The sequence below is a fragment of the Marmota flaviventris genome, chromosome 18 (genome assembly GCF_047511675.1).
Source record: "Marmota flaviventris isolate mMarFla1 chromosome 18, mMarFla1.hap1, whole genome shotgun sequence".
NCBI lineage: Eukaryota > Metazoa > Chordata > Mammalia > Rodentia > Sciuridae > Marmota > Marmota flaviventris.
The window spans coordinates 28,458,634-28,473,810 of record NC_092515.1 but is presented as its reverse complement, the minus strand read 5'-3'; the positions used below and the strand labels follow the sequence as shown (position 1 = coordinate 28,473,810).

The 15,177-nt window shown below is 32.4% G+C and overlaps 1 protein-coding gene across 2 annotated transcripts in view; it reads left to right on the top strand.

Annotated features, from left to right (window-relative positions):
• Positions 1-15,177, top strand: part of Itfg1 (integrin alpha FG-GAP repeat containing 1) — a 240,856-nt gene that overhangs the window by 102,277 nt on the left and 123,402 nt on the right. For both annotated transcript variants that reach the window (XM_027939156.3, XM_027939157.3), the window contains exon 9: positions 13,082-13,176. In XM_027939156.3, the coding sequence (XP_027794957.1) occupies positions 13,082-13,176 (95 nt within the window). The remainder of the gene's footprint in view (positions 1-13,081; positions 13,177-15,177) is intronic.

Below are 15,177 nucleotides of genomic sequence, written 5' to 3'. Positions count from 1 at the left end.
TGAAAATATTGTATATTTTTATCAAGTATCCTTCAAGGCCTCTCTGTGATGAACAATATTATTTATTCTCATTTTACAATGGAGTAAAAGGGATTCAGAGAGGTTAAGAAACTTGCCCAAGGTCATACAGCTTGGAAAGAATTGGTAGAGGTGGGAAATGACCTTGGGCCCTGTCTCATAAGCTGTATTCTTAAATGCTGTGTACCCCTTCTTCTACATTACTTATTAAAATGCATGACCATCCTCGTCAATTGCACCATTTCACTTAATTTTAAACCATATAATATTTTGATAGTAAATCTTTTCATTTTACTCCTTACATTTTCTGATGGCTTTTCTCTTATTATTTTTAGAATTTTTATACTATAACCATTCTCCCAAGTCATCCATTCCAAAAAACGATTATGTGTATGTGTAATTCTATATCTACAAATTGTAGAGAAAAATCAAAGCCAAGCGGTGGTGACTCGATGCCAGCTCCCCTACCATTGCTTTCCTTCCCTTCCCCTCTGAAATTGTCTATTTTATTTTTTGTGATACTATTTTTTTATTTTCATTATAGTATTTTATATGTTTTTAATAATAAAATTTGATGTTGACTTATGAAAAAAACAAGCAATGGTGATTTTAATACAAAATTCACTAAATATTGATGTATCTTTAGGTTAGATAAGGTAGTGTTTGCAGAATATGCCTTTATCGAGTATAACAAATTTCAAGTTATTACAAGAGTAAAATCACTTGACTGTTATGTTCAGATGAGAGGCATTTCTTAGAAATAAGCTCCTGGATCTCTCTTTGTGGATTTCAATTTTCCCCCTACTCCAGTTGTTTAGAATTATAGCCACATATTAGTAATTTTCAGTCAGTTTTCAAAGCTGTGATCATTTCTAAATTGTGATCCATCATTTGGGACTAGGACCTTTCTGTAGTCAAATACTTTCTTTATTAAGTATTCAGGAATAAATATAAAAGTTCTTCATGTCCACTCCCACTTCATATTTCTTAAATTAAAACAAAATGATCTCACTACACTATTGATTTCTTTTCCATTTTTCTCCTTTGATTTAGGAGTCTGCATATGAAGAATTTTATTTTCTCCATCCTGTATGTCAATTAAGTGCTTTTTTCATTTCTTATGGTCTTTTCAAAATAAACCCAAAGTTATTAAAGCAGTGACATAATTTATGATTTTAAAGTTAATAGAGAATATGAATTTAGTAGATCACACCTTAAGACACTTCAAAATAAACCACCAACCTATTAAAAGTTTTTGAGGGTTTATAAAATATATTTTTTTTATTTTAAAGAATAACATATTTTATTTTAAATCTATTACCAATCAAGCATAGGAGTTAGTACTGTTTTCTTAAAGATTTGTCATATGCTTTTGATTCATATAGATCCAGATTGAAATTCTAGCTCTCCTAGAATTTCAATTATTATTATTAATGAAGCTTATATTTATTCAGCATGGATTAAGTATGAGGCATTCAAGCACCTAAATATAATTGTATTTTATATTCACCAAATCCAAATTATAACAACTCCATGTTGTACATGAGAAAAGAATCAGTTAGAACATGCCTTGTGGTGTATTGTTATAAACTGGACATAAAAGTATTATAATGTAGTAACTGTAGAAATCAGATTCTCACCCTTGCCCAAGATTTGTTGACTTTTTGATTATTTGATTATTTGTTTACTAATACTCAAAAATGTTTCTACATAGACTGCACTACTTGTCATGTACATTCCCTGAAGTCTGTTTCTTTACCCCATAGCTAATGTTTTGGCAGAGATTTTATTGAATATCAGGAATTAAAACAAACAGAGAAACAAACAACCACCTCTTCCACTCTTTACAGACTAGCTTTGTGCTAAGGCACTCTTGAGCACTTGCCCTGAATCGAGGGAGCAGCCCAAGGGGAAAGCTCAGGATTTTTTCGGGTCTATTTTGAGCATGCATCTCACCTAGATGTGCATGTATTTATCTAAATCCTTCCCACCATATATAGGAGCTTTTTTTTTTTCATAATTGAGATTTTACTGGTTGTGGAGGATTAAAACATAAACATTTCATTTTGTATACAGTTCTTAAGTACGTTATGAAAATTTGCAAAGCTATGTGTTATGATTCTTTTTTAAATAATTATTCTGGTTAATTTCCAGCTAGAATTTGGAGGCAAATGTTTCTTAAGTACAAGTGTCTTCAACTTTGATAAGCATTTGCTTAAACATCCTAATATCCCAAAGAATCTCTCTCAATTTTTCCTGTAGTGCCTTCAGTGGCCACTTGTATGTTTTAATCCATAAATCTTTTGCTCAAGCATCTGCAGGCCTTGCAGGGTTTTTTCATAGACTAAGTTCAAAGTTAAGGTGAAATAGACAGCACCTTGAGTCCGTTGTCAAGATAGTCCCTAGACAGGCTAGAACAGACATATATGATTACTTGTGAATAAGGTCTGCTTTTTTGCCTCAGAATCCAGTAACTTGGGAAGTTACTGCTTTAACACTGCTACCACATCAGAAGTAGGCACAGGGGCAAGGGCAAGTAAAAAAGCTACACAAATTTCACATGTGTGAGTGTATATGTTTGTGTCTGTGAATGGGAGTGTGTGTTTGGTTTGCCAGACTAGAACCCAGTCCTCACACATTGAACAGAGTCCTATACATGCTGAGTTTTCATTTTCAAGTTGCCTTTTTTCTTGAGGCAGAATTTGATTGGTTGCTGTCAACCTTTGGCAGTTTCCGAGTTCTGACAAAGTTGTTTTCTGTCATTTTCTGCTTGTTTATTCAATGTGCCTGTGAGGGAACCAGAGCCTGGAGCTACCAATTCTACAATTTTGCTGACATCATTTGATCCACTTTTTGTCTCTGTAGTTTTCCCAATTTTAGAAGTTTTATATAAACAGAATCATATAACACTTCTGCCTTGTAGCTAGCATCATGTTTTTAAGGTTCATTCATGCTATAATGTGTATTAGTAGTTTTTTTCCTTTTTATTGTTGAACGGTATTCCATTATATGAGAATACCACGTTTTATTTATCTGTCACCCATTTATGGCTGTTTTAGACTATTTCCAGTTTGAGACTATTATGAATAATTCTGCTATGAACATGTGCTTAAAAGGGTTTATTTGTTTATTCATCTATGATAACTTGGAATGGAATTATCAGATCCATATGATAGGTATATACAAAATTTCACAATAGCTAAACTGTGGAACCAACGTAGATGATTTTGTTTATTCTTCTGTAATAACTGGGAATGGAATTATCAGATCCATATGATAGGTGTATACTTACTTTTTATAAAGCTGCTAAACTATTTTCCAAAATGACTATATCATGTTATGTTACTATCAGTAATATATGTGGATTCTACCTTTTCTACATCCTTGTCAACAATGATATTGTCATTCTGTTGGATGTGTAGTGGTATCTTTCTGTTCCTGTTATTTGCATCCTCCTTATGATTTATAATACTGAGCATTTTTTCTTATGTTTTTTTCAAATGCTTTGTCATTTGTAGAATTTCTGTAGTGAAATTTCTATTCTTTGTCCATTTTTTTAAAAATTCATTGGTTGTCATCTTATTAATTCGAAGAACTTCATATATTCTCAATACAAATCCTGTAGCATATATATGATTTTTAAATATTTTATTCCAGTCTGTGGCTTGTCTTTTCATTTTAATTTGTTATATATGACAACAGAATGCATTTCAATTCATATTACACATATAGAGCACAATTTTTCATATCTCTGGTTGTACAATACACAAAATAGAGTCACACCATTTGTGTCTTCATACATGTTCTTAGGGTAATGATGTCCATCTTATTCCACTGTCTTTCCTATTTCCCATGCCTCCTTCCTCTCCCTCCCCTTTGCCCTATCTAGAGTTCATCTAATCCTCTCATTATGAACTGACCCCATTATGAATCAGCATCCTTAAATCAGAGGAAACAGTCAGCATTTGGTTTTTTGGGATTAGCTAACTTCACTTAGCATTATATTCTCCAACTCCATTTATTTACCTGCAAGTGCCATGATTTTATTCTCCTTTAGTGCTGAATAATATTCCATTGTGTATATATACCACATTTTCTTAATCCATTCATCTACTGAGGAGCATCTACGTTGGTTCCACAGTTTAGCAATTGTGAGTTGTGCTGCGGTAAACATTGATGTGGCTGTAGTATGCTATTTCTAAGTCCTTTGGTTATAGACCAAGGAGTAGGATAGCTGGGTCAATTGGTGGTTCCATTCCCAGTTTTCCAAGGATTCTCCATAAAGCAGAAATATCCAATTTTCAAGAAGTCATGTTTATCAAATTTTGCTTTTGTAAATATATCTATATACATATATAATATATATTTATGTGTATTATAATATATGTATATATTACATAATATATACATATATATTACACTATACATATATATATACATATATATATATATATATATGTATATACACACACACACACACACACACATACATACATACACATTTTATACCAAGGATTGAACTCAAGGGTACTCAACCACTGAGCCAAATCTCCATTCCGTTTTTGTATTTTGTTTAGAGTTTACTTACAAGCCTCTTGCCTCACCCTTTCAAGCCATTGGGATTATAGGTGTGCCATCGCACCTGGCTGTAACGCTATAAATTATGTTTTCAGTTTCATAGCTAAGAAATCTTTGCCTACCAACTTAAGGATAGGAAGATTTATTCCTATTTTTTTCTTTAAGTTTTCTAATTTTTAGCTTCTTAGGTCTGTAATCTGTTTTGCATTAATTTTAAGTAAGTTCTTGATAATTATGTTATCAAAAAGATTTTTTATGCTCAGCCACTGACTTAGAGCATTTCTCATCTTAATTATCTGTGTGTACTGATAGTAATATCATAAAATTTGACCTAAGAAATTAGATTTACAATAACTGATAATGGTTTGCTATACCTTTAAATAAAGCACAAAAATTTCTTGGTTGTCAGAGTTGAAATTATATAATCCAAAGTGTCAGTATTATAACCTAACTGCTAGTTCTATGCTCACCCCATAAAGATACTAAGTTTTGCCTTAGAAGATTATAGATTCAAATATTTACAGAGATGTAGACATTGAATTACTTGCCCTAAGATTTTTTAAGGTTCTTTGCACCTAGATTTAAGTGTTTGTTTAGTACAACCTGACATACATTCTATAACTTTAACTCATCCTATGGAAAATAACATCATTTTATCAAGAAACTAACAAAATTCACTCCTGTATTAAGGACAAAATATTAATAAGTTTCCTTATACTTAGCAAAATCAGTGATTAACTAAACCAAATGGAATACAACTGACAGTTTTTTCACCTACTATTTCACTACATTTCTACTGGTGAACCAGTATAACAATATGGTAAGTGATATATTTTAAATGCTTTTGTGCATATTAGTAAGATATTTTTTAATGTACAGTGAAGTCAAGTATAGGTTGATACCACAATTCACTAAATTCCCACTGTTGTATTTTTCAACATTTAATATTGCTTAATAAACACCTATTTGGTGATAAAGAATACATATTTGCTTTCCTGCTTGATGACCAAGGTAGAAGAAGGTCAATTTCTTACAGCAAGAAAGAGGCCTCGTATCTATGCTTCTTGTTTTGTGTATTAGAAGACTGACCATAATGAATTACAGCAACTTGTGTGTTGTTCTGAAGCCAGATAGTTCTTGGTATGCCTTCTATCTCTACCACCTACTAACTTCTATCTCTACCACCTCCAACCCTGAAATTATTTATGAAAAGTACTTGACAATTTTATATTATGGATTATTCGGTACTAATAAACTTTCTTAACTGAAAATTTTTACAGCAAATGTTTACTCTTTTTATACCTGATCTGATTAACTCAAAATGAGGTTAAAAGTCATATTTCAGGATGTATTGTCCAGTAGTGACCATTCCCTTTCAACCCAGAGAAGATTCATATTCCGTAGCTATAATATTGGATCTCTAATTCTGGAAAAACCCTTCAGAAATGCTTGTCGGTTTCAGTCATGGAAGGAGACAGCTTTGGATAGTGAAATCACTCTTTTGCCTGCCCCTTAATGGCTTTTTGCCAGGTGGTTAATATTACCAAACTTTAATGTCCTTATCTTTCAAATAAGAATATTATTTGCTTTATTGTTTTCATAAAAATTAAATACAATTGCATATATAAAGGAACCTCTGCCAAGAATTAGTGGTTGTTCGGGAATTACTGATTGCCTTCCCCTATCCCAGCATGTGTATATCTAAATAGGAAAAAATTTATAATCGCAGCATTAAGCATTGTATATTTATTAACATAAAGGTAACTGCATGTCTAGGACTGGGGTTGTGGCTCAGCAGTAGAGCACTCACCTAGCACGTGTGAGGCCCTGGGTTCGATCCTCAGCACTACATAAAAAATAAAATAAACGTATTCTGTCTAACTACAACTAAAAATAAATATTTTTTTAAAAATAACTGCATATCTAGATATTTCCCCCTTTTTTAATTCAGTGCTTATGAACACAATTAAAATGTTTCTAAATATTATACTAAATGATGTTTCAATTATTTTATAAATGAATAACCTCTTAAATTGCTCTTGTACCTTTCAATAAACTGGTGCTCTAATGCAGAAGTTAGTTCAAAAGGCTGACATCAGTAATTCTAATGTTGTGCTGTGATTTATGCCTACCTAATTGAATAATTACTTGGTTCTGGCCATCTCTAAATAAAGCTTGCCTGGTTGAATGAACAGCTAATTAGTCTTGATTCTCCCTCTTTATGAGATCCTGAGCCAATGGTTTAACTTTTCTGGGCCTCAGTATTTTCTTCTATAAAATGGTAAAGGACATTATTTCTTAGGCCCTTTATAGTTCAAACATTATGTCATTTGATATTAGTGAGAAATTAACCTAGTTGTTGCTGATTATTAAATTCTGTTAACTGATTATTTAAAATAGATCAGTAACTAGAAAAGTATGAATAAAACAAGTATATTAAAAAACATTTTAGAAGGATTATTAGTTAGAACATTTACCTTTAGGAGCTAGGAAATTTAGAAGTCACAGAAAATTCATAGAATGTTCTGGGCATCTTGCTTGTGAATATAGCAACTTCATTATGTTCCCCATTTGTCTTTTGAAAAGGATCGATAATAAAGTTTTTAATCATGAAAATGTATACATTATGAGATAAATGGAGTATTATTATTAGCTGTTTTATCATTCCCAACCTTCTGACAAAAAGTTCACAACCACTCAGTGGAAAAAGAATTTAGCCTGAGCTCATAAAAGGCAACATTGAGCCAGACATAAGGGTCTTTGTTAACATTATGAAGAAAGAAACCTACTTCTTAAAGACAAGATGCTTTCTTTCCTATTCCCATCCCCCACTTCCCTTCATTCCCCTTTGTCTAATCCAATGAACTTCTATGCTATACCCAAAGAACTTAAAATCATCATACTGCAGTGACAAAGCCACATCTATGTTTTTAGCAGCTCAATTTACAATAGCCAAGTTAAGGAAACAACAATGGAATATTCCTCTGCTATAAAGAAGAATGAAATTATGATATTTGTTGGTTAAGTTGAGAGAACTGGATACTATCATGCTATATGATAAGCCAATAATATAAGCCAATCCCCCCCCCAAAAAAAACAAAAGGCAAATGTTCTCTATGATATGTGGATGCTAACCCATAACAAGGAAGGAATGGTAGGGAGGGGAAATAGAAGTTCATCGGATCATAACTTGTCTATATTCACATATGAATACACAACCAATGTAACTCCACATCATGTTCAACCACAAGAATGGGATCAAAATTGTAATTGGTTGCACCCCATGTATGTATAATGTGTCAAAATATGCCCTACTGTCATGTATATCTAAATATAACTAATTTTTTAAAAGATTCTTTGAAACGAACAAAAAGTCAAGGTATTAAGAAATGCGAATTTGATATCCTAATAACTTACAGCCTATTGGAAAAATTATGCATTTGGTTTCATAGTTGATCTAAAATACCTGCAAGTGCAAATAACTGCAATTGTCAAGTGATTTTAAAATATCTGTATTCTGAGAAAAAATGCTAATTAACTCATTCGTTGTACAACCAAACTAAAAACATCTAAAATACTTACATAAATTTTACAAAATCATAAGCAAAGTGCTCATTTAGTTTTCAAAATAATATTTTAAACTATTTTTTATAATTTCTGAAATTTGCCATTTTGGGCTTTCTTTGCTGAACACTCTCCTTCTTTCTGTGTGGACAAGAAACTTAAGAGGCTGTAAGCTCAGCTCTGCTGGTTTGGAGTGGTGACTCCCTTATGTTTAAGCAATTGTCTTTGGAGCTGGGGATATAGCTCAGTTGGTAGAGTGCTTGCCTAGCATGCTCAAGGCCCTGGGTTTAATCCCCAGCACCATCAAAAGAAAATAAAAAGCAACTGTCTTTGACATTGTATAAGCATTTGATGTCTTTTAAGTATTCATCATCCTAACAACAAAGTACTGTTTATTAAACTCTTAGGTACCAAGAACTATGAAAAGGACAGTGACTGAGAATATGGGAAACAAGTTGCCTAAGATTCTGATTCTGCCTTTGACTAACTCTGGGGTTATGGGCAAGGTACTTAACCTCTTTTTACCTCTGTTTCTTTAGATAAGTGCGGATGATAGTATCAGATGATAACACAAAGTTATTGTGAAGATTAAAGAAGATAATGCAACTATAAGACTTATGAAGTGTTTTCCACATAGTAAATACATAAAGAGTACTTACTCATATCCTACTCTCATCATCATCATCATTTAATCTTTACAAGAAAATATTGAGATACTTGTGTACTTTACAAGTAAAAGAAACTGAGGCTAGAATAGTAAATACCTTGCCTAAGCCCATACTACAAGCAAATAATAGCTCATATTTGCATTCAGGTCCTTCTGATGCACGTAAGCCCATGCTCTTAAAATATACCATGACCTTTTTGGAAGTAGAATCTTTTTTTTTTTTTAAAAATTGACATTTATATTGTCAATGGCGGTTGAAACTGCTTTCATTTTAGCACAAATCAAAGAGGTAACACCAGCTATCCAAGTATTCCTTTTATTCTTCTCTCACCTACACTTACACTATTAAAACACAGCAGAAGGAAGAAAATGAGACACATAGTTTTACTAAAGAATGTTTTTGTTGAAATAGCAAACAATAATTTTAATAAATATCAATATTTCATGTATATCTTTTTAATATTCTATGTTGGGTTTTTTGTTTTATTTTTGGTTCTGGAGATTAAACTCAGAGGTACTTTACCACTGAGCTATATTCACAGCCCCTTTTTTTTTTTAAGTCTTTTTTTTTTTTTAATATGTATTTTTCACTTGTGGGTGAACCTTTATATGTGGTGCCGAGAATAGAACCTCGTGCCTCATATATGCTAGGCAAACACCTTACCACTGAGCCCAAGCTCCAGCCCCCAGCCCTTTTTGCTTTTTATTTTGAGACAGTGTCTCGCTGAGTTGCTGAGTGTCTCACTAAGTAGCTAAGGCTGGCTTTGAATTTGCAGTCCTCCTTCATGAAAGCTCCCTAGTTACTGGGATTCCAGGCATATGCCTCCACACCCAGCAAAACTGTTCTATACATCAAATATGATGGTTGTCAAGGCAAAAAAAAGCACTGGTGTGATTAGATTTGAAATCTCACTGGAATCCTCCATGACCCTCTATCTCTAGAATTCTGCATTCCTATAGAACCAACACCAAGTGGATGATTTCAAGGTCGGCTGCTAGCTCAAGCAGTAGCCATGCCCCCTTGGACCCTGACTGCAGTTGACTTCTCAGTACTTAAGCAACTGAGCAAGGTGAAATGAACCTTGAGAGAACAACTTCCTAGTCACCCCTGTGTGAGAAGGGTGCTCCCATTGTTGTCTCTGAAATGAGTTTTTGCTTTTTTGCCCTTGAGCCTGCCATGAGTGTGGTGTTGCTTATTTCTGAGATGCCCTGTTTGAATATTAAGCTGCCTTGAAATTTTCTGAACCAGATTAATTTGTCCATCACTTTTAATTTCAACCTCACAGAAGTCTCAAGCATGGGCAAAATGTAGACAAGTTCCTTAGCAGGACATAACATGAATGGCTTCTAGTCCAATTCCCAGTTGAGTACTCATTGTCATCTTTACTGTGTACATTCTTAGCATTCTGGTCTTCTGAGCTTCTACCAGAATCATCCAGTGTGTTGTTGTCTGTAAACAGTATTCTAAGTTTTCTTCTACAAACCAGTTACAAGAACTTTTTTTTTTTTTTTTTTTTGGAGAATCTTGCTATTGCTTATGACCTTAATAAACTGCTTAATAAATAATAGCCTCAAACTTGGAATCCTTTTGCCTCAGCCTCCTAAGTTGCTGGGATTACAGGGGTTCACCACCATACCCATCTCCAAAACCTTTTGGATCGCATGGTCAGGTTAGTCATAATAAAGACTCCCACTCTTAGTACTAATTCCTGTGTTAGTCAGCTTTTCATTAATGTGACCATGATATCTGACAAAACAACTTAAAGGAAGAAAAGTTTATTTGGGGCTTACAGTTTCAGAGGTTTTAGTACATGGTTGGCCAACCCCTTTGCTCTGGGCCTAAGGTGACACAGAACATCATGTAGAAGGACATGGTGGAAGAAAACTGTCCTGTTGGTGTCAGTAAAAAGTGTGGGGGAGCTAGAGACAAAGTATAATCCCCAGTGGCACGCCCCCAGTGACCTACTCCTCGAACCATGCCCACATGCCTATAGTTACCACCCAGAAATCCATTCATATAGGTACAGCTCTCATAGCCTGTTTTATCTCTGAACAGTCCTGCATTGCCTAACTCATGAGCTTTTAATGGGACACTTATCAAAACCATAACATTTTTTCATACTATATTTCATTAATTTTGGCTCCCATCTCAATTATCTCCTTCCATCTACTGGTTTCAGAATTGGTTTGCACTTGTTTTTCTAGGACTTTGATATGCATCAAGTTGTTTACTAGGAATCTTCTGATTTTTTTATGTATGCCCAAAGAAATGTAAAGTTTGCTCTTATAACCACCTTCATATTGTCCCAGAGATTCAATATGTTGTATCTCTATCTCCTTTGCATCTAGGAATTTTTAAATTGTTCCTCTGACTTCATTTTATGATCCATTCATTATTTAAAACTGTATTGTTCAATCTCCATGTGTTTATATACTTTCTATTGCTTTTCTTATTGTTGATTTCTAATTTTATTCCATTATGATCTAATAAAAGTCAAGGGATTATACTGATTTTTTTAAGTATTTGCTAAGACTTGCTTTGTGATCTAAAATATAGATGAGTGGGTTTTAATTAACAGTAGGAAATTTTCATTGGCATTACTGTAGATTCTTCTTTGCAAGTAACCTTTTAAGAAATTATCACTTGTTGCATTTTGGTAGTACCATGAATAATATCCAGAGTTTTCTGAAAAGGCTATTAAGACTACATATTTTCACATTTATCAACCATACTGTAATAAGTGGCAATATACTGTAATAAGTGGCCTGTGAAAGCAGTGTAAAAATTCAATATCATTTTTTGTTAAGACAGATATTGAAGCCAGGCAATTCCAGTCTTCTCACAAAAGCTGTTTGTTTTGGAAAATAGTTATTTTTCATGAAAATATTATTTTACATGCAATATTTTTACATTTGTTATTTTTTACTTAATTTTTAAAACTACAAATAACCATAGATGTAACCCACTTAAAGTTCTTTGATTTCCTCGGTTCTTATGGTATCTATAAGTTTGAGACTCATTCTTCTGTGGAGATTAAATAAAAATTTGAATTTTATAAATGATCAAACCAATAATTATCATTTTAGAAATGTATACTACTTTTGCTAATTTATACTCACTTTTAAGGTTACAAATTTATACTCACTTTTGTAAGACTGTATAAAAGATTATATAAATTTATTCATTTTTAGATTTAGACTACCAAAAGATTACAAATAGCCCAGTGTTTGCACATAATAGAAAATTGATTATATTGAAATATATTCATACAATATAATACTGTACTGTAAATCAGGCAGATATAAATTTACCAATATGAAACCATCTTAGAGATATATTAAATCAAAAATTTATGGTACAAAAAAAATAAAGTACACTATACTATTTGTGCAAAATTATATATGGCATATATATATATACACCGACTGTCTTTGGAAAGATATGGTACTTAGGAATGAGCATAAAAAGAACTGAATCCAGGTTCCTCCATACTCTCACCTCTAGAGATGTTTGTAGAATAATGTACAGCTCTGTAAAAACACTTATAAAGGGGCTGGGATTGTGGCTCAGCGGTAGAGCGCTTGCCTAGTGTGGGCAGGATCCGGGTTCAATCCTCAGCACCACATAAAAATAAAGGCATTGTGTTGTGTCCATCTACACCAAAATAATAATAATAATAATTTTTTTAAAAAACACTTATAAAGAAAACCTGTACTTCCTTCATTTACTTTTTTGTTGATTTTTTTAAAATTTGTGCTTTTTTAGAAGCCAGAGTGCTGAAAACATTTTAGCTCTTTGATTGAAATCCATCTTAAAATAAAGGTACTTAAAAGTATGTATAAAAGATTAGCCTCACATTTACAATAGGATGTATAATAATATGTTACTATTGACATGCTGCTTATTTTTCTTCTGTGGCAGTAGTGACAATTATATAAATAAATCAAAAGCGACTTTTTAAAAATTGATGATTTTAACATTAAAACCTGAAAAGACCTTTTTCCAACCCTGGATAAGCATTTAACCACAGAAAAGTTTGCGATTTAGAACAAGACAAAGTTCAAATATTAAGTACTAAGGGCCAAGTGATTTGATTTTAATTGAGATACATTTATTATAAAACCATATGTCAACTAATTCTTTCGGTTTTATCCAGATTGATGGAGACTTAGAACAAATAGGAACTTTAATCTGCCATACACACACATTTTATTTTGTGGCTTTTAATGGACTCTTAAAGTTTCTTTTGGCAGATGGAGATGGACAAATGGATCATTTACTTCCAGGCTGTGAAGATCAAAACTGCCAGAGAAGCACAATCTACTTACTGAGATCTGGAACAAAACAGGTATATCAGTTTTGTTTTGTTTTGTTTTGTTTTGTTTAACACAACAGAGTTATGTGTTTAAAAAATAAAAATCTTGGGGCTGCGATTGTGGCTCAGCGGGAGAGAGCACATACAAGGCCCTGGGTTCGATCCTTAGCACCACATAAAAATAAATAAAATAAAGGTATTGTGTCCAACTACAACTAAAAAATAAATATTAAAAAAAATCTTCAAAGGTTAGAAAAGACATCTGAAGAATCAGAACAAAGAGAAATACAAAATTAAGTTATTGTTTTCCTCATGTTAAATTTAAATTCATTTTATTCATTTATTGAAGCAGAAAGCACTGCTACAATCATTTCTGATTAAAAAAACCCATTTTGAATCCTATAATTAAATGAACTATTAGCATTTTTATATGCCAGAAGAAATGGTAAAACACTATAATAAAGATATGTTGTAGAAGAATAATAGAATATCGTATCTATTTTCAAAGCTAACCTTGTTTATGTCTGTGGTATCTAGATCTGTTTCATTTTGTCATGCTGACTTTTTACCTATAGCTTGTGAGTAAACGGTTTGAAATCTGAGAATCATATTGGAGAATTAATATGGGAATGATAGTTATGACAACAGAATAAATGAGCTTTATTTTCTTTTGTAGGGTAATAAACAGTAAAAATACCACATTGACTTTTATATCTCTATGAACATCACATTTTATATTAAAACAAATCATTCACTCAGCATTCTCAAACCATTTAACTATTACACCTTTATATTTTATTACCTTAAAACTTTTTTAGTTTTGAATCAGTTAACATGTTAAGTAACACTTCATCACTGTTTCATAGGTATAAACAAACCTAGTAATTATAGCATATATTCAAATCACAGATTACTATGAGAATATTTTCAAATTATAAGGAAATTTCTCCTTAGGAAGGAATATTGTACATAGGAAGGAGCATAAAGGTCACAGTTCTTTGTTGGACTATTATGTATACCACATTAAGTGAAAAATCTTAACTACTTTTGGAGCATAATACAATTGTTTTAATGGGAAATACTTCTTATGATAAGTAAAATAATACTTTTTTGCCCGAAGAAAAATGTAAAAACTAATTAAAGCTGCAGACCAATATTTTTTTTAAAATCTCACTTTCTGAAAATATGTCTTTATCATTATTTTTTTTCTTTCTTTTTCCTTGGCAAGTTATACTTTCTTTAGAAAACCTATGACATAACTTGCTAAACCCTTTTCAAGAAGCCATTTTTAATACACTTTAGCTTGCAACTATAAAAATGAATCACCTGTTTATAAGACCAAAAAGTTCTGTAGGCATGTTTGTCCTGCCGTTTCCAGTCAGCTGTTCCAACTTTGGTTCACATTATCTCCAAGTTATATGGCAACATCCATACTCTCAGCACATTGTGGGCACACCTCTAATTTTAATTGCATGATTTCCACTTTTAGCTTTATATTAGTTTATCAAAAAGTGAATATCTGTGTACTCAGAAGAGAAAGGAATTCTAAACTCTTTTAGAAATCAACCTTTTCTTCTATTATCAATATAAAAATAAAGACATGGAGTAAAAATTTAACTTATAGCTATTTTTGTGTCACTTCATTTACTTTTTCTGAGAAGTACCTATCAGTTACAGATAGAGCTTGTCAGACCTGATGGTGTTTGGAAAGCCTTGTGAGCTGCTTGGCTTGAGGTGATAACTAGTCCTCTTTGTGTAATAAAGCATAGCAGATCAAGGGAGACTCATCATGTTCTAACTTCCTTCCTAAGTTGGGCCTCCTGAAAGTTCACTAGCATTAGATAATGTTATAGTCTGCTTTACTTCTTTAAAATTACTCATTGTATTTTAAAGAAGTAAAGTTTTATTTCTACTTTACACTAATTTTAAATTGGGTAATATGACTATATGCGTATTGATATCCATTTAATCCCAAGGTTCTATGATTTTGTGAAAAAAGCAAAGATGACTACTGATAAATTCTAAGGGAGACAA